Source organism: Punica granatum, chromosome 5 (assembly GCF_007655135.1).
Source record: "Punica granatum isolate Tunisia-2019 chromosome 5, ASM765513v2, whole genome shotgun sequence".
NCBI lineage: Eukaryota > Viridiplantae > Streptophyta > Magnoliopsida > Myrtales > Lythraceae > Punica > Punica granatum.
This window is the reverse complement of record NC_045131.1, coordinates 12,641,493-12,662,010: the sequence shown is the minus strand read 5'-3', so window position 1 is coordinate 12,662,010 and position 20,518 is coordinate 12,641,493. Positions and strand designations below refer to the sequence as shown.

Here is a 20,518-nt window from a genome sequence, read left to right as displayed (position 1 = left end):
ATGAAAATATCGAAAATGTCATGGGACTGGTTTAAAATTGATTTGGGAATTTTGGCAGGATTGAAAAATATGAAAATTCGTTGCAGGACTAGAATGGAACAAATTAGAAAGTTAGAATAATCGGATTCGGCATAATTTTGATAATCTACGCAACCAACAAGCAATTATTTCATGTCATCATCATTCAAGCAAGCATGATATTTAATATAAAGCCCTAAACATGCCGCTAAGTTGAGATTTTACCTAACCCAAAAGTTTGGGGGCGTTTCTGTAATATACGAAAGCTGCCGGACGAACGGGTCGGATCGGATCGGATCGGTCGGCCGGTCCGAAGGAGAAACCGCCCGAAAGGAGTGGGCTGGTCTGGAGCAACTCGGGCCGGACGAAGGCTTGGGCTGCGGAAGGATAGTTGGGCCGAGGTTGGCGGACTGGGCCAACTGGGCTGGTCCTGCAACAGAGAAATAATGAGCCGAAGCCCATCAGTGACGAGCTCCGGAGGAGGGTGGTGCTGGCGGCGCCGATCGGCTGCGAGCGGCGGTTCCGGCTGTTGGACGCCGCGACGACGACGCGAAAAGGATCGGGTGAGGGGTTTGAGCACCGCCTGGGTCACGCCGGCTCCGATCTGGGCTTCACTGATGGCCGGGACGGTCGGAATCAAGGCGATTTCACAGTTTTCCGGCGTTGTTCCGATCGGGCAACGATTTGCCAAAATCCCGAAACGAGAGCCAATTTCTCCTTTTTTCTCCGTGGGTTCTGTTGTGTCCCGATCGAATTCGATTCCCCCCCCCCTTTAATTGCAATTTTTGGTTGAGATTTCGGCCAATTTGGGGAGGAAATCGCGAAAATCCGCGATTTCCTGTTCTGGGCGGCCAGCCAGATCACGGGCAGCCGGTTGCCGCTGCCCGGCCTGCCCGGACTGCCCGGAACAGTAATTTTTTTTTTTAAAAAAAAGGTGATAAATAGAAAAATGACAATTTTGCCCCCCTGGAGCCGATGGACCGAAATTGGGTGCTGACAGCTTGCCCCTCTTTGGTTGCGTGCTCGGATAGAGGATACAACCAAAGACTATGAGAAGCACCTCGTTTGATCCTAGCGATCGTCTGGCCTGTTGCAAAATAGTACAAACCATAAATTAGTAAATGTAGACGCATACTTGAAGGACATTAAATGCGGACACGAAGTCTGAAAAGCAGTATATGCGGACACGAAATCCGGAAAGCAGTAAATGAGGACACGAAGTCCGAAAAGGAGTAAATGAGGACACAAAGTCCGGAATGCAGTGGACACGGACACGAAGTCCGGATTGCAATGAATGTGGATACGAAGTCCAAAATGCAATAGATGCGGACGCGAAGTCCAAAATGCAGTGAATGCGGACACGAAGTCCGGAAAGCAGTAAATGAGGACACGAAGTCCGGAATGCAGTAGACACGGACACGAAGTCCGGAATGCAATGAATGTGGACACAAAGCCCAAAAAGCAGTAAATGAGGACACGAAGTCCGGAATGCAGTAGACACGGACACGAAGTCCGGAATGCAATGAATGTGGACACGAAGTCCAAAATGCAGTAAGAGGCGGACGCGAAGTCCGAAAAGCAGTAAAGATGGACACGAAGTCCTGGACGCGAAGTCCGAAAAGCAGTAAAGATGGACACGAAGTCCTGGACGCGAAGTCCGAAAAGCGGTAAAGATGGACACGAAGTCCTGGACGCGGAGTCCGAAAAGCAGTAAATGTGGACACGAAGTCCTGGACGCGAAGTCCGAAAAGCAATAAAGATGGACACTAAGTCCTGGACGCGAAGTCCGAAAAGCAATAAAGATGGACACGAAGTCCTGGACGCGAAGTCCGAAAAGCGGTAAAGATGGACACGAAGTCCTGGACGCGAAGTCCGAAAAGCAGTAAAGGTGGATACAAAGTCCTGGACGCAAAGTCCGAAAAGCAGTAAATGTGGACACGAAGTCCTGGACGCGAAGTCCGAAAAGCGTTAAAGATGGACACGAAGTCCTGGACGCAAAGTCCGAAAAGCAGTAAATGTGGACACGAAGTCCAGAATGCAGTAGATTTGGACACGAAGTCCGGAAAACAGTAAATAAGGACACGAAGTCCAAAGAACGGTGAATGCGAGAGTTAGAATCACTGTTATGAGGTAGCGTAGGGCTATCTGTTCGATGTTAAGCCGGTATTGTGCTGAAATAATGCAGTGATAACTGCGCCCTGTCGCTGGTCGTGCGCCCATGGGTTTGTCTGGCGGAGTTGACGTGTGCTCCTTTTTGGGTCCTTCACCCGAATAGGGACTGCGGCTTGTCGAACGAGACAGACATACGCCCGCTCGGGGGACACCTTCCGGGATCTGTACACTCAGACCTGTATGCAGGAAAACGATAACCAACGATCGTTGTCAGTCGGGCAAAACTTGCTGAAATTGCAATATGTAAAGAAATCTATGTAATGATATTCCGGGAATTTAGATTCAGTGGCCGTTTGAGGGGTGACCGCGTCCCCGAGTATGACATGTATTTGACTTGAAGGAATGGCCTTTGCAAGATGGGCATGACCCGCAGAGTTTTTGCATGAAGGTAAAAGGAAGGATCTTTAGGAATCTTCTAAATCAAGGATACGACGATTCGAACTCATTTCGAGACATGTCTTGAACCCGTAGAGTCGAAGAGAGTTTGCTTGCGCTGAAAACCGCTAAACCACTACTTGTCATAGCTCCACACGAGGTGTCGCAGCTCTTTCGTGGTTGAACCGACAATTTTCCCTAATTTTTGCCCAGGCCGCAAAACGCGCAACGACCTGACGGGGTATTTTATTTTGACTTTTCTCTCATGAATGCTCTCCTTTTGCTACGACTGCCCAAGATAGAGTCCGATCGCACCTCTCGGTTCCTTTAACTTTTGCCTAGACCGCCCTTTGTGGGTTTTCAGCCTAGCAAGGATATAATTCATGCTCTCCTTTTGCCACGGCTCCCCTTTGCGGGATTTTAAGTCGTGCCCCTCATTCCCTAATTTTTGCCTAGGTCGCCTCGGGGAGGTTTTCAACCTAGCGGGAAAATTATTCTTTTTCTCTCATAGATGTTCTTATATGAAAGGATTGGATGGAGATGGCATAAATGCTGATAACAGAAGATGCGCTGAAGTAAAACGGGCGCGAAGCCTGAAGAATACAGAGGAAGGCAAGTGTTGGAAGTGTGAGTTGTAGCTGCGGGGACATGCAATGGCTGTGGAACGACGAAGCACCCAATTAGGGATAGTACTTCTTGAGGGCATCGGCGTTGACTGGGAGCGCATTTTCGGTCCCGTCCATGTCGCTTAAAATGATTGCCCCTCCGGAGAAGACTTCCTTGACGACAAAAGGCCCGTCGTACTTGTATGCGAACTTGCCCCGAGAATCAGGTGTAATATGTAAGACTTTCCGCAGGACGAGGTCACCGGGTTTGAACTCGCGGTGGCGGACTCTCGCATTGAACGCTCGGGCCATTCTCTGTTGGTAGCATTGGCCGTGACAGAGTGCTGTTAGCCGCCTCTCATCAATGAGATTGAGCTGTTCACAACGTTGCTTCGCCCATTCTGCTTCTTCAAGTTCGGTTTCGGCGAGGACCCTCATGGAAGGAATCTCTACTTCGATCGGGAGGACGGCCTCCATGCCGTAGACCAAAGAATACGGGGTTGCCCCGGTTGAAGAGCGGATAGATGTTCGGTACGCCAAGAGCGCGAAAGGAAGCATCTCGTGCCAATCTTTGTAAGTCACCGTCATTTTCTCGATGATCTTCTTGATATTTTTGTTTGCAGCCTCCACTGCACCGTTCATTTGGGGACGGTATGGAGTGGAGTTGCGGTGATGCACTTTGAATTGCTCACAAAACTCGTCAATGACCCTGTTGTTCAGGTTCTTGGCATTGTCGGTGATGATCGTCTCGGGAACTCCGTATCGGGCGATGATGTCATGCTTGAGAAAACGTGCCACGGCATTTGCTGTGACTGAAGCAAGCGTTACGGCCTCGATCCACTTGGTAAAATAGTCTATCGCCACCAAAATGAATTGGTGTCCGTTGGATGCTTTGGGGTTGATAGGACCGATCACGTCGATACCCCACATTGAAAAGGGCCATGGGGCTGCCATCGGGCGCAACTCGTTAGGCGGTGCTTTGATCTGGTCGGCGTATACCTGGCACAAGTGGCAGTGCTTGACGTGTTTGACGCAATCGGCTTCCATGGTGGACCAAAAATAACCCAAACGCATGAGTTTCTTGGCAAGCATAAGCCCACTCATGTGGGGTCCGCAGCTCCCTTCGTGTATCTCTCCCATGAGACGTTGTGCCTCGACTTCGTCGACACACCGGAGTAGTGTGGCGTCGAAAGAACGGCGATAGAGAGTTTCTCCACTCAGGAAATAATGTGTTGCGAGTCGCCGAAGCGTTTTTCGATCACGACGGTTAGCGAATGTAGGGTATCGACCGGTTTGCAAGAAATGCTTAATGTCTTCGTACCAAGGTTGCTCATCGGTCGCTTCGATTGCGTCGCAGTGAGCAGGGCCTTTGGCGATCTCGATCTCGAGTGGTTCAATGAGGTTTTCTTTCGTGATGCTCACCATGGATGCGAGCGTCGCGAGTGCATCTGCAAATTGGTTCTTGATGCGAGGTGTGTATGTGAATGAGATTTTCTCGAAGTTCTCCGCTAACTCCTCAAGATACTCGTGATATGGCACTAGCTTTTCGTCCTTCGTCTTCCATTGCCCCAGAGTCTGGAAGAATGTAAGCATAGAATCTCCGAACACTTCCAATTCCTTCACCTTTAAGTCGATCGCCGCCTGCAGGCCGAGGATGCATGCCTCGTATTCGGCCACGTTGTTGGTGCAAGGAAAATCGACTTTTGCTGCAATCGGATAATAACGTCCGTCAGGGGATATCAGCAGTGCGCCGATACCAGAACCGGTGGAATTCACTGCGCCGTCGAAATACATCTTCCATGCGAATTTGTTCTCCTCACTATCCACTTGGAGAATCCCTTCGTCCGGAAAATTAGAGTTGATTGGCGTATCGTCTTCGATTGGGAACTCCGCTAAGTGATCTGCAATTGCCTGCCCCTTAACCGATGTACGGGGCACATATTCAATGTCATATTCTGTCAGCTGACATCGCCACTTTGAAATGTTCTTCATGGAAGATGGACTATCGAGCAAGTACTTCAGGGGATCCGCCTTTGACAATAAGCGGATAGTGTGGTAGAGCGTGTATTGTCGAAGTCTCTGCATAACCCACACTAGCGCGCAACATATCTTCTCAATCTCCGGGTAGTTAGACTCCCCTTCGGTAAACTTCTTGCTCAAATAATAAATGGCGTGTTCTGTACGCGTGGACTCGTCTTCCTGCCCTAACATGCATCCTAGGGATTGCCGACGCACTGTCAAGTAAAGAATCAGCGGACGATCTGGTGTCGGCGGAACTAGCACTGGTGGCTGAGCCAAATATGCCTTGATAGTATCGAAGGCCTTCTGACATTCCTCGTCCCACTCAATTGCTGCATTTTTACGAAGCAGACGAAAGAGTGGTTGACATTTGTCTGTCAGGTTTGCGATAAATCTTGCAATGTAATTCAGCCGTCCCAAGAGACCTCGTACTTCGCGGGCCGTCGATGGCGGACGTAGCTCCCTGATTGCCTTCACCTTGTCCGGGTCAACCTCAATGCCTCGCTCACTGACCACAAATCCTAACAGTTTCCCTGACTTAGCGCCGAATGTGCACTTCGTCGGGTTGAGTCTGAGTTTGTACCTCTTGAGGCTGTCAAAAAGGCGTTTTAAATTAACCAGGTGGTCCTCTCCTTCTTTGGATTTGGCAATCATGTCGTCAACGTAGACCTCGATCTCTTTGTGCATCATGTCGTGGAATAGCGTGACCATCGCCCTCTGATATGTTGCCCCGGCATTTTTGAGGCCGAAGGGCATGACTCGGTAACAGAAAGTGCCCCACATTGTGATGAACGTCGTCTTGATCTTGTCCTCTTCGGCCATCCGAATCTGGTTATATCCGGAGAAGCCATCCATGAAGGAGAACAACGTGTGGCGTGCTGTGTTGTCGACTAAGACGTCAATGTGAGGTAAGGGGAAGTTATCTTTGGGACTGGCTTTGTTGAAGTCTCTGTAGTCGACGCAGACTCTAACTCTTCCGTCCTTCTTCTCTACGGGCACGATATTCGCTACCCATTCAGAATAATTGCAAACCTCCAGGAACCCTGCGTTGATCTGTTTAATAATCTCCTCTTTGATGCGGAGGAGAAGGCCGGCACGTTGCCGCCGTAAGTGTTGTCTTTTGGGTGGAAACCTCTCTGTATCAAGCGGCAGGAAGTGCTTGACAATCGATGGATCTAAGCCCGGCATGTCAGCGTAGGACCAAGCGAAGACCTCTTGGTAGTCTTTTAGAAATTCGATCATCCTGGCTCGTTGTATAGGGTCGAGACCTGTCCCGATCTTTAGGATGCGAGGTTCTTCTTCGGTACCCACATTGATCTCCTCCGTCGGCTCCACGGAAGTGAGTTGGCGGTTCTCAAGGCGGCGCAAACTCTCTTCTATCTCGGGCACTCGACCATCCTCGTCGAGTCCTTCCCCGAAGTATATGGGTCGGGACTCTTCAAGGAGTTCCTCAGATGGGTTCGAATCGACGCGTCGAAGATTCAGATTCGAGTGGAGTCTGGCGATTTAAATAAATTGTCTTAGAAACTTTAAAGTGCTGCGAATAAGTGAGAGAGAAAGAGAAAGTAGACACGAGAATTCTGAAAAATGCATGTAGGGATTTTATTAATGATGAGGGCGCAATGCCATAACAAGAATCCCTCTTCCGTCGTGTGGCTTATGGCTATGCCGACACGCGGGGAATATCAAAATATAGATGGCCTTACACATCGGCGATTACAGCCGAGTAACGCGGGACTGAGGTCCAGTTGTTGAGTTCCTCATTTTCCTGCGCGAGGCGGATGTAAGCCCCTGGAGTTGTCTCCTCGGTGACGGCGCATATGTTTGGCAGGTCAACAGGCTCGCTGTCTGAATCTGAGGAGGGACCGTCAAGAGTACCCTCGACGATGTGTGGAGGCCCAGGAAAGAAGTAGGAGAGCGGCTGAACCGGGATGCCCCTGTTGATCTTCCCATAGCGTGCAGCGAGACGGTGAAGGCGCTTGCCCCTGCGGCCCTCAATAATCTCGTGACAGGAAGGGCGAAAACCAAGTCCCCTCCTGTTCTTGTATTCTTCAACCACGATGGGACGGTTGATCCCTTGCCCATGTGCTCCAAGCCCGGAACCCGGGATGTAATTATGGCGCAGCAAAATCTTCCCCACCATGCGGTCAGCGCGGGTTGGACCGATCTCTCCGTAGTCTCGAATGACGGAGATGGTTTCAAATGAATGGAAGGGGAGGTTTTGATCGTCCCCGATACTGATGTAGGGAACAGCTGTCTCCTTGTAAATGGCGTAATCCTCCTCACCCTTGACGGTGATAAGTCGATCTTCTGCGATGAATTTAATCCTTTGGTGTAGGGACGAAGGAACAGCGCCAGCCGCATGGATCCACGGTCTCCCGAGCAACAAGCTGAAAGCATTCGGGATGTCTAGGACTTGGAACGTAACAACGAATGAGCAGGGACCCACCTCGATCACCAGGTCGATCTCTCCATTTACTTCCCTCCGAGAGCCGTCGAAGGCTCGAACTGCAGTCTTGCTCGGACGGATACGGTTAAAGTCCACGTTCATCTGCTTCAACGTGGAAACCGGGAAAACATTGAGTGCCGAGCCATTGTCGATCATGACCCGACCGATGATAAAGTTATTACACTTGCAGACAATGTGTAGTGCCCGCGAGTGTGCCCACCCTTCTGAGGGAAGTTCATCATCTGAGAATGAAATGTTGTTGGAGAAGATCGAATTGATAGTCTCCTCAATCCGCTCCGGAGCCGTCTCTTTGGGGATCTGCGCTGCTGTTAGGACCCTCAGAAGCGCTTCACGATGTGGCTCTGAACCCAAGAGGAGGGCGAGTAGTGAAATGTGGGCTGGAGATTTGCCCATTTGTTCAACGACCTTGTACTTGCTTGCCTTGATAATCTTCATGAAGGCCTCAGCTTCTTCTTCAGTCACCTTCTTCTGGGGAATGGACGAGGCTTTCGGGGCGACTTCGGGCATTGCCAGGGCTTTCCCTTTGTTTGCGACCTTCGGATTTTTATAGACTCGACCCAAGCGTGTCACGCCCATGACGCTAAATTGACTCTCGAGGTTCCCAACACTTCCTTCGTAGGTCCACGGGACCTTGCTGTCTTGATATGGCTCTCGTGCGGGGACTTCTATCACGAATGGGGTGGGCGTGGCATCGAACCCTGCGTACCCTACACCAGCTTCTGCGGGAACATATTCGATCACAAACGGGGCCGGTGCCTCCTGTCCGGTCTCGTACTCCCCTATAGCGCAAACACCGATCATGTTAATGCTAGGTCCCGAGCTCGACCCGTGATCGGGAAGAGGATTTGATTGTACGTTCGGGGGTTTGACGGCGTTGAACGTGAGTTGCTTGTCATCAATCAACTGTTGGATCCTCTCCCGTAATTTCCAACAATTGTCAGTGGTGTGACCGGGTGCGCCCTGATGGTACTCGCAGCGTCGACTTTGATCTTGGATGGTTGGGTCGAAATCAGGGTTAGGTGCTATCGATCGGATCTTGTTACCCGCGAGGAGTTGCCGGTATATGTAGGAGAGCGGAGCCGGCAGAGGTGTGAACTGTTTACGCTGCCGATTTTGCGTTGCGCCACCTTGCTGACCTTGTGGGGCTGGGGCCTGTTGTGTCGGCTGAGGAGTTCTCGAAGCCGGAGGCCTGTATTGCGGGGTCTGAGGAGGAGCAGAAGCATAATTATGGGCGTATTGCTGCGGGACCGGCAATGGAAAGGAAGCCGGTGGGGCGGAATAGTAAGCTTGCTGCGCTGGGGGTTGTTGTTGATAATGTATCGAAGGTGGAGCATATGCTTGAGTGGCTGGTGGTGCGGGCGTGTAGCTTATGGAATATTGCTGGGGGGCCTGGCGCCCTGAGTTGACAGCATTGACGGACGTGTCTTTCCCTCTCCTGCTTCACGCTGTCCCAGTGGTGGCCCTCTTCGAGGACTCTCCTTCCTTTTTCTCAGCCGGACCTTCTATCTTGCCGAGCTTAATGCCGATGTCGAGCTTCTTTCCGGCATCGATAAGGTTGGAGAATGACGACGTATGGGCCAACAAGTGCAAGTAGTAGGCACCTTTAAGAGTGGAGTGGAATAATTGGATCTGCTGTGCCTCACTGATCGGAGGGATATGCTTCGCCGCTCTAGCCCGCCACTTCACTGCATAGGCCTCGAAGCCCTGGTCATCGGTCATCTCCATCGTGCTGAGCTCCAGCAGAGTCGGGGGCGTCTCCGCACAGTACCTGTACTGGTCGATGAATTTGCTTGAGAGGTCTGCCCACGTGGGGATATCCGCAGCTTTCAGTGACATGTACTAATCCAGAGCCGCTCCTGCCAAACTATCCTGGAACGTATGGATGACAAACTCTTCGTAGTCCCAGTACTGCAGCATTTTTCCCCGATAGTGACGGAGATGGTGACGAGGGTCGGTGGTGCCGTAGTACCTCTGAAATTCAGGTACCTTAATCTTTGGGGGTAGCTGCATGCTTGGGAAAAGACTCCAATCGCCGTCGCCGGCATCGAGGCGGGAGCCGCCTGATTGTAGGGCTCGGATATTCTCTTCCAACTTCTTCAATCTCTGTTCCTGTTCAGTCCCCGTTTCCGGGAGAAAATTTGTGGGTGGAGCTCTAGGGGCCGCGTGGTTCGGCGTGCCCGGTTCAGAGTAGGCTATATTTATGGGAGGTGGAGCTTGGTAAGAAAGGCCGATATGGGGTTGTGGAGCTTGGTACGGGGGAGGTTCAGCAGTGTGAGCAGGAGCCTGGGCAGTTGTAGGCAGGAAAATGATCGGGGGTGGGACAGCGGAAGTCGGAGCTGGGACCGACGCAGAGACTGGAACCGGAACTGACGTGGAGATCGGTGGAGGTACTAGCATAGGCGGTTCCAACATTGTCGCTGAAGCCGGTGGTGCTGGAAGATTGTTAACCGGATGGGCTGCCGACACATTCACTATCGTTGGGGCAGACGTATTTCCATTATCGGGGATCAAGGTCGGCTGGGCCCATGGGCTTGGATCGACCGCTGGCCCGTACCCAGGAGGTGGGGTGAAGCTCGAAGAAGCACGATTTGGGCCTTTGAGTAGGGCCATGAGCTCGGCCATATTGGTGGCCATGGTGGCAGCCAGTTGATTGACCGTGCTCTCAAGTACTGCAATACGTGCACGATCATCAGCTGCGGAAGATGGCTGCCCTCCTGAATATGCCGGGTGTGGGCCCGAAGATACAGGTGGCGGAAGATGAGTCGGGGAAGCTCCCCGATGTGCTGGTGGCACGCCTACAGGAGACACGTGTGGTGGTGGCGCATGCATAGTCGGCGCTTGAGAATGAATTGGGGTGATAGGCGTATCTTCCTCAAAGACAGCTAATTGATTTTCTTCTGCCATTCTTTGCTGGAAACGAGTAGGATACCGATGAGGTGCCGCCAGTTGTTAACACCTGGATTCCATAAGTGTGTGAGTTTAATGTAAGAAATTATCTCTAAAATAACATGCAAAGCAATGAATAAAAGCAGAAATGCATGAGATGCATGAATTTTCAAAAACTAATGCTGTCATTCATATTAACTCTGAATGGTTCAAAGTGCAATACAAATTTTGAAAAGATAGTCCTAAGTCGGTCTTCCAACGTGCTCGAGGTGCAAGCGACCGTCACCATGGAAAGCACCGGTGAGGGCCTGGTTGAGGTGTCTATCCTAGGATGTGCGTGGACCTACACAGGCCCTCTTCCTGACCCTTTCCAAGGCAGCGTTCGCTTGCGCCAACTCCTGGTCACGCTTCTGGAGTTGGGCGCGGGTCTGTGCAAGTTCCTTCTGTAGTTGGTGCTGATCGCCCAGCTGCTCATTCTTCTCAGCGATCTCTCGGCGGAGGCGATCCCTTTCAGCCCTGAGATTGGCGAGCTCGGCTTGGATGGTCATGTCCGGTACCGGTGCCCCGGATGATGCGCTACTTTCTACTGGAGGGGAATCTGTGAAATCGTCATTCTCTGATGGACCCCATCGATAAAAGCGGAGGATATATTCCTCCGTGGCTTGAAAGTCCCGTTCATCTTGGGTCGGGTGCTCGGGGAAGTAAAGATGTTCGATGACCGTAGTCCGCCACGCGGTCATAACCCGTTCGATTTCACTTAGGCGATCTATGGACGTCTGGTCCTCCCGCCAAGTATGTTCGAATTCGGTTCGCGCCGTACCTTTGGGAACTGTCTGTAAGCCACCTAACTGCCTCACTACTCGCGCCGGAAAATAGGTGGTGGACCCCGCATGGCTCACGAGTGGTACTCCGTTAAAATCAGGACATTTAATGGTCATGGGTCCGGGTGGCATCCACGCGGCGCGCCATTTAAAGCCCTTTGGTGCTATTTCCCGAAAAATTTTGATCCACTCGGAGACCTTGCGTTCTTCCACACGCAACAGAGGTAGTAACCGCGAAATGATAGACTCCGGACGTGTGAAAAACATAACCGGACGAATAAGGCCGAAGTGGTTTGCATGGCTTTGGAGCCAAATTTGCAAAAGGATTGGGGACCCTCTCAACCTTCGATCGGTCTTTCTTGTAACGCGATCAAGGGACTGTATGGTCTCGGCCAACAAGGCCACCTCGTATTCGCGGCCTCCCACCACTTGGAGGACAACGCTAGCTAAGGCTGCGTCAATGTGACCGGCCGAGCGAGGGAATAATAGAGTCCCGAAAATTAAAAATAAGATTGCATGACGAAAATTCTTTTGTAAAAGATCCCCTTGAACCTCGCACGTTCGTATTTCAATAAAACGGAGTAGTTTCGCGGTGACTATCTCTGTGCCACCGGAATATGCAAGTTCGGCTTGTAGCTGAGACCTATGCACCCCGAGTAGACGCGATACCAAAACAAGTCGGGTGGTGTGGAAGTTAGGTTCCACAATGTCGCGGGTGGCTGCAACTCTTCCGACGAGAGTGCGATATTCCTCGATGGTAGGTGTGAGCTCGGTACCTTGGATGTTGAAAACGGCGTGGACTGGGTCCCAAAATGTCACCGCTGCTCCCAAGAAGTTCCAATCCACTCGGCACATAGCTAGCATTGGTATATCCCCAACAAAGGTACTAATGTAGTCGCGGTTGACCTGATGTAGATGAGCCCAGATGTGACTGATTTCCTCAAGTGGTGGCGTGACCCTGTCGAGGTGTGGAAAGGAGACCGAGCGCGCCATCTCTTACCAAGATGAAAGGAAAACCGATTTAGGACTAGTTAATATAAATGACGCCTAATTTTGAAATTAGATGATGCGTGGGTACAGAAAATAAATGCCCACGGCTTAATGTATACAACGTACATCTCTCTCAAAAACAGAAAAGGACTCAAATGGCGCGCAGGCCGACTCGATGGACTGTTACTGAAGTCGGGTTGGAATATGGCATGGAGCTCCTGCAGTATGCATGGTTTTGGCACTACAAGGACCGTGCTACCTAGGGATGGGGGCCCCCGACTCAAGGGTGTCAATTCCTTGAAATCGAGCGGGATTTTTTTCAAGGCCTAAGCGACAGTCGAACTGCGCGCCGTACCCCTACTTCGAACCCCTATCTAACCTATGCTCCTATTACCGGTCGTGGGACGCGACCCATAGGTACCTAGAAGCTAGTATGTTATGCAGTGCGTGTGCGGGAAATAAAAATGCATAAAGTAGATAAGCGAAAAATTGCGGAAAGCGATAAATAAACAAGCAAACAAAGCAAGCGGAAACGAGCCCGAACCCTCTAAGTTTCCCCAGTGGAGTCGCCAAGCTTTGCGCACCCGAATTTCGTCTCGTCGGGGCACGCATGCGCGTGTCTAAATGCAACGCGGCTTGGGAGTATCCACCTTCCCGGGGACGCGCAACGGACGCACGTGAGAAGGAGTCGCCACTTGCCATTTTATGACCCGAAGGTCGAGGGCCGGCAAGTTACCCAGGTCTAGGGGTACGGAGTACACCTAATTGCTAAGGCATATGGTCTGCGAAACCCAAGGTTCCGAATTCGGGGGTTCTGTTACATGCGAGCCTATATCTCGCATGCCCTATCGGTACTCTAGCTTGTCTAGGCTTGCCATTTTATTTAATTACCGCTTAATTAAGTTTCGCTCATCTTACGCGTTTTGACACCGTAAATTCGAAGAAACACTCCAACCATCTGCTCTCCGACCGGGATTCTTACATGAATAAACATACAACATAAATCCTCACATTGTTCTCTCAAATAAATGAAATACAAATTATAACAATTGGATCCCGGTTGGTTCGCATTCGGTTATTATTCCACTCGTGCTCACCGTGTGGTTTGAAAAGATTGAAATTGAAATTAAAGTGCGCACTCGGTGTATAAGGGCATTGGACCCCGTGATCGACGGTTATGGGCGTTGGACCCAATGTGAATCGAGTCCTAAAGGATCGGGCTCGATCCGCATAACAATCAAGTGCAAAAGATGTAACAAGCAAGCTCAAATAAACAATCAATGGGGTTTTGTTATCACCAAATTTACGTGGATTAATTGATTATTAACCGAGGTATCTTGGCATACAAATCGTACCCTAAAACAAGCAAAAAGCAAGAGGGGAATGGCATGTAGCATTTAGCATCATTTACCGGACCTGACAGACTGTGTGTGTCCGTGATCAAGTCTCGAATGTGTGGGTTGATTTTAAAATGTTATGTATCGTGACACTTTGATTATGATAGGTTATTATAGAATGTGGATTTTGACACGAGAATCCTACAGCCTAGTGCCTAGCCCGCTATCCCCATTCTGTTTTCTATTAGGCCGAGTATGCGATTAAGTCAAATGTTGGTATCTTAAACCGTTATTCCCGATCTAACTACCCAAGATCATGCATAGATAACAATAAATTGTAAATACGCCTTTTTTCCCTTTGTATAGAAAATTTATTTTTGAAAAGAGAGAGACTGCGCAATGCGGGCCACCTCGGCCTGTGACCGGCGTTGACTGATTCCCTGATTCTTCTAGGGTTATGCGAGAACCCCAAAAAGTCAAAGAAACGGTCAATCTATCAGGAAGTGATCTAAAAAGAACTTCCACACCCCGACTTGAGTTACCTAAAATTAGGAGGCCTCGAGTCAAAACATGCAAGTTCTTCCCAAACGTCCATGTCACATCGGATCACGAGTTTCAGATTTTAGTATGAAATTTGCGAATTTTGAAAAGAAGGCGTCAACACGTATTTGCAATTTATCGATGCGTATTTCCGATTAATTACCAATTCGTGCAAAATTATTAAGGTCGAGTGAATTAATTAGTCAAATGAACGTCCCGTTTACTCGATTGGTGAAATCATTAAGTTTAATTAAAATCTGCTGAATGCTTTATTTTATTTTATTTTTGGGTTTCAAGCCGTCGAAACGATCAATAATAGATCGCCCGATAAACTCTAATTTCCAGTCATCTCGAAAAATTTGCATAAAGATCGAACAACATAATGTAGAATAATAAAGACTGATAAAGTAACGGAAAAATGTCTCAAGGACTAAACTGAAACAAATCAAAAACAATTTGAAGAATGATTTTTTTAAATTCTATAAAATTTTGAGAATGTTCGGGAAAGTATAAAATGGGCTAGGGTTTATTTAAAATTAATTTTTTGAAATTCAGGGCTGGTTTTAAAATGAATAAATGTTGCAGGGACAAAATTGAAACAAATTGAAAAGTTTACGGGGTGATTTTAAATTCTGAAAAATTCGGAGGATGTGCTAGAAATAATGAAATAGCCCAGAGTATGTTTGAAATGAATTTTGAAATTTAGGGCTGATTTTAAAAAAATTAATAAATGCTCCAGGGACTGAATTGAAACAAATGCAAACGTTTGCTGGAGCAGTATTTGATTCTGAAAAAAATTAGGGACGTGATGAAAATATCGAAAATGTCATGGGACTGGTTTAAAATTGATTTGGGAATTTGGGCAGGATTGAAAAATATGAAAATTCGTTTGCAGGACTAGAATGGAACAAATTAGAAAGTTAGAATAATCGGATTCGGCATAATTTTGATAATCTATGCAACCAACAAGCACTTATTTCATGTCATCATCATTCAAGCAAGCATGATATTTAATATAAAGCCCTAAATATGCCGCTAAGTTGAGATTTTCCCTAACCCAAAAGTTTGGGGGCGTTTCTGTAATATACGAAAGCTGCCGGACGAACGGGTCGGATCGGATCGGATCGGTCGGCCGGTCCGAAGGAGAAACCGCCCGAAAGGAGTGGGCTGGTCTGGAGCAACTCGGGCCGGACGAAGGCTTGGGCTGCGGAAGGATAGCTGGGCCGAGGTTGGCGGACTGGGCCGTCTGGGCTGGTCCTGCAACAGAGAAATAATGAGCCGAAGCCCGTCAGTGAGGAGCTCCGGAGGAGGGTGGTGCTGGCGGCGCCGATCGGCTGCGAGCGGCGGTTCCGGCTGTTGGACGCCGCGACGACGACGCGAAAAGGATCGGGTGAGGGGTCTGAGCACCGCCTGGGTCACGCCGGCTCCGATCTGGGCTTCACTGATGGCCGGGACGGTCGGAATCAAGGCGATTTCACAGTTTTCCGGCGTTGTTCCGATCGGGCAACGATTTGCCAAAATCCCGAAACGAGAGCCAATTTCTCCTTTTTTCTCCGTGGGTTCTGTTGTGTCCCGATCGAATTCGATTTCCCCCCCTTTAATTGCAATTTTTGGTTGAGATTTCGGCCAATTTGGGGAGGAAATCGCGGAAATCCGCGATTTCCTGTTCTGGGCGGCCAGCCAGATCACGAGCAGCCGGTTGCCGCTGCCCAGCCTGCCCGGACTGCCCGGAACAGTAATTTTTTTTTTTAAAAAAGGTGATAAATAGAAAAATGATAATTTTGTCCCCCCTGGAACCGATGGACCAAAATTGGGTGCTGACAGAGGGAAAGAAAACAAACTATTTGATTTTTTAGGTTAACAAGTTTGTGGCATGCCATCCACATAAGCAACCGTCTGTCACATCAGTACCGTTAACTGCCATGTTAGCAGTTTTAACGGTCCAATTAACAGATTGGTAAATCAAGAAAACTGAGGTAAATATTGTGATTTTTTATGCCAAAATTTAAAAAATTGGTTGTTGATTTTTCATGTTATTTCCTCTAAAATTAACTGAGAGTAGTAGGTAAGAGTAGCTGACGTTTAGGCTTCGGGAGGAGTGAATTCGAAGAAACTATAGTTGTTCAATTACGATAAGGGAAATTCTTCAATTTCGTATTTACAATGCAAGAAATATTTCGTAAAATGGGAATTATTGCATGTGCTTTAACTTTACGTACATGGTTGTGTTCTAAGGTGGTTGATGTCTTCATCTCCATTCAGACCTCTTGTTTTGCTATTTAGGGCAAGGTACTAGCTATTAATTAAAGATACCAGCTAGATCGGTATGCATTTTGAGTGCAACCAGGTCTCGAGGTATCCTGATTCACGCTTCACCCCTAGTGGCACTAGTATTGATTATTATCAATCAACACTCAACTTTTGCTTCTTAAGGCGGATTTGTGTTTTTGAGGTTAAAGGGAAGTACACAAAATAAAAATAAAAGGGTATGAAAAATTTCTCCAATAAATAAATATCGAAATACAACTTTTATTCTCCATTTGAATAGAGGGAAACAAAGAAAAATGGAGAATATTTAAAAGTTGTACAAAAAGATTTTCCCTCTTATATAATTTTTCCTCCTCTTCGTGTCCCTTCCCTCGTATTTGAACAAAAGAATTAGTTCTAGATCTATTCCATGCCATCCGAAAAGCATGTTGATTGGATTTGCATCTCAAGGCATGATTTATTGAGATATATAATCTGATCGATATATCCTTAAATATATAATAAAAGAATTAGTTTTATAGACATATAGTCTAATAAAATTATATGGTGAATTACATTAATCTCTCCTTGTATATGTTTGTGTGCGGTGAAAAGTCATTTCCTAGTCGCGTTTGGTACACTAGAATGAAATGAGTTCTATTATGTGAAATATAATTTTATTGAGAGAAAAATGATCATTTACTAGTTAAACTTGAAAAATGCGGAGGAATATAATTAGAATGAGTGAATTTAACTATTAAGATTTCACAATTTATAGATATATTTAGATATATAAATCTCAAAAAATATATATCATTTAAAAACTAATTGAAATGATGAAATGGGTATTACTTTAAGTTTTTAGAAGGAAATATCATTATATTTATTTAAAGAAAAAAGATTATCATAATGGAATATTATTTCTGACATATAAAAGAGATATTAAAAAAAAAGGAAATGGAGGACTGGACGAAATATCCACACCATTTCATTCCTTTATATATATATATATATATATATATCACATAGACTGGCAATCGTTCGCCTGGTTGATAGCCCAACCTGGTTTCCTCCCAAATCAAGTCATAAAAATTCAATTATATAAGCATTTGTGCGTTTGTCCTTTCTGAGACTTTAGTAGGTGGTTGAAAATTATGTGAAAATTATTATAGGGATTCAGTAGATGAAATTTAGTTGTCCATCAATTAGTAGTTAATGAAGGTCGAAGGATCCAAAAGTCAGGTGAAACTTAACTGAGGCTACGATGGATATCCAAAATTCATTGGATTATTGGATGTGGATGTTCCCAATGGATCAATTTGATATGAATTGGATTTGGACCAAGGTGTTGGTACTGTATGAATTGGATTATGGCAAATCCGAGCTATAGCTATATATTCTCGAGTATCATAAATTATCGTCAATAATAACAAATAGGAATATGGATATCCTTTTTTGTTCTTTTGTTTTTTCTTGACCTTGTACATCGTCAAGATATGCATATCTTTTAGAAGAAGCTAAATGAGAATTCCACAATAAATAACCATAAATAAATAAATAAGAAAACATTTATAGTACATTTATTAATTAATTAGTAACTGAGCTTAAAGATCCAAATAATAATCTATTTCCTTATCTTGTCCATATTGTCTTGCAATTAAGCTAGATAAATAAATTCGTGCCTTACCTATAATAATATTACATGTTAACAACCGAAAAAAAAATAATATTACATGTTAACATCACCATTAGGAAGATATAAAATATATATGAATGAATTAACATCTCTATATATAACATAAAACCTGGGAAATCAATACGACAATAATTGTGATTGTGCCAAAGCAGAATATAATTGGTACTTATGATCAGTTAAACAAAGACGTAGCATATGATGGTAATAATTAGGCCAAGTTTATAATTGAAAGATTTTTAAGTTTATTTTTAGATAATTAAAATTTTATATGTAACGTGATATAAATAATATAGATCATATGGAGAAAGATATAAGTACATTTGACTTAAAAACGAAGAATTATTACTCCAGCTATTAGGTTCATAAATCTCCCTTATAATTGAAAACAAAAAACTCCGGCTATCCAATTCAAAGACCTCATAACAAAGTGATCATATTGATGAAAAGTTGCGCAATATATGAACCACGTTATCATGTATATCAAGCTTTTGTACGTAGCCTTCAATACATGGCTGGCATACTTATATATAGACACATAAGAAGAGATATGTCAGAAGATGCTTCATTTTGGAAATAAGCTCTCGTGGTCCTTTCAACTAGGATTTTTTTTTTATTGTTTACATTAAATAGAGGACCATGAGTATAATACGAGTCTATGAGAAGGAGAAAAAAAAAAGAGTATACTAAACTAATTGATAATAATAATCAAATAAAAAATCTAATCTCAATTTGATCAGATAGAGGATGAGTTTATATCACTATACCGAACTTTCATTTTCAGTTTCTATTAATCATGAAATTATTAATCCCTTTCACTTTGATGATAATTAATTATGAAAATCCTTGCCACGTTAATAACAACAAGCACCTCGACACATCATTACTTAAGAATCTTTCATGAGATCAAAACTATATAATATAACATCAAAAAGCCAACCGTGAAGAGATGCGAAATTGTGGAAGGGATGAAAACGAGACAACATTCCCCCAAAAAGCTAATGGATAGAGCCCCAATTATTACATTGACAAAAGAGTGCCCTTCTGATTGGGACAACCACCACAAGTAAATAAAACACAAAATGGCACCTGCCCGTAAGGATATCATTGCACATATTTTTTACTATTTAGGGGTCGGCAAGATATATGTAATTTTAATTTTATAAAATAAAAAGATCTAAATAATTCAAAATGAATGGATTTTGTTGAAACATGTTTCTCTATTTTTTGCTTAATAAATGAGCTGGAATATATGGAAGTTCACTTAAGTCGGTCGTCCAGTAATAAATAAATAAAATACAGCGCATTTAACCTTTTAGATTAGTTTTGACACATTAGAATCTCACATGGTATTAGAGAGCATGCTCGATATGTCCCGCACATATTTGTCACCATTAATTATATTTCATGCGATGCCTTCAAAACTGATACGGCCCACATGTGAGGGTAAATCACATGGTATCTAATAATGTTAACTTTTTAAATTAAATTGTTGTGACACTTCAAAATCTCATATCATACAGTTAATGATTGAATTGTTTCTGTTATAATTCTCCTTAAAAGAGGAATTTACAGAGACCGGTCGGAGAATCACATAACATAATGTGTTAAATTAGTGTCAGTGAAGCTTCTTGGTTAAATAATAAAAGTCTTGTTATTTAATAAAAAAATTCTTATTTTTAAGATTAACCCTCATTATAGCTAGAATGTAATAAACTCGTCGTTTTTAAGTTGCATTTTAGTTTTTAAGAAACCTACTAGTTTTAGTGTAATTATTGCTATTTAGTTTATTTCTTATTATTTTATATACTTAAAGTGTTTCATCCAAAGTAGTAAGACATTTTTTTTTATGATAGAGTATTAAGGCATCAGTAAAATAATATGACTCGTCAGATTTCAAATAGTAAGAATTATAATATTTTAAGCATTCATAAAAATGCAATTTTAAATATGCTCTAGCCTCTAGACGCCCTCCATATGTGAAAAGTTTAACTTCTATCGGAGGCTCCTTAAAGGGTTGCCAACCAAAAGTCAACATGCCATATGTTGTCGAAAAATAATTAGTCAAATATCTCGTGAATAGTAAGACTCTTTTTTTTAATAAGAAATCTATTATTTTTAAATATATTAAAATACTCGTTAAATAATATAAGACACTTAATTATTTAAAACTTATAGTGTTATATGTTCAAAATAAAAAAGCAAATTAACTACTAAATAATAATAGCCTTGTTATCATTTAGAGCTATCTTTAAAAGTTGTATTTTAAGGGATGCTTCAAATGCTATCAAATTTCATATGTAAAATCTCAAGTTATGGATGGTTTGAACTTTAAATTGGACTAT

General features: G+C 45.2%; 1 protein-coding gene across 1 annotated transcript; it reads right to left on the bottom strand.

Annotated features, from left to right (window-relative positions):
- Positions 1-2,281: 2,281 nt before the first annotated feature.
- Positions 2,282-9,495, bottom strand: LOC116208984. The gene is made up of 3 exons (XM_031542561.1): positions 9,159-9,495; positions 7,428-9,056; positions 2,282-2,418 (listed from the first exon to the last, which is right to left on the bottom strand). The coding sequence occupies exons 1-3, from the start codon at positions 9,493-9,495 to the stop codon at positions 2,282-2,284; spliced, it is 2,103 nt and encodes a 700-aa protein (XP_031398421.1).
- Between the last annotated feature and the right edge of the window lie 11,023 nt (positions 9,496-20,518).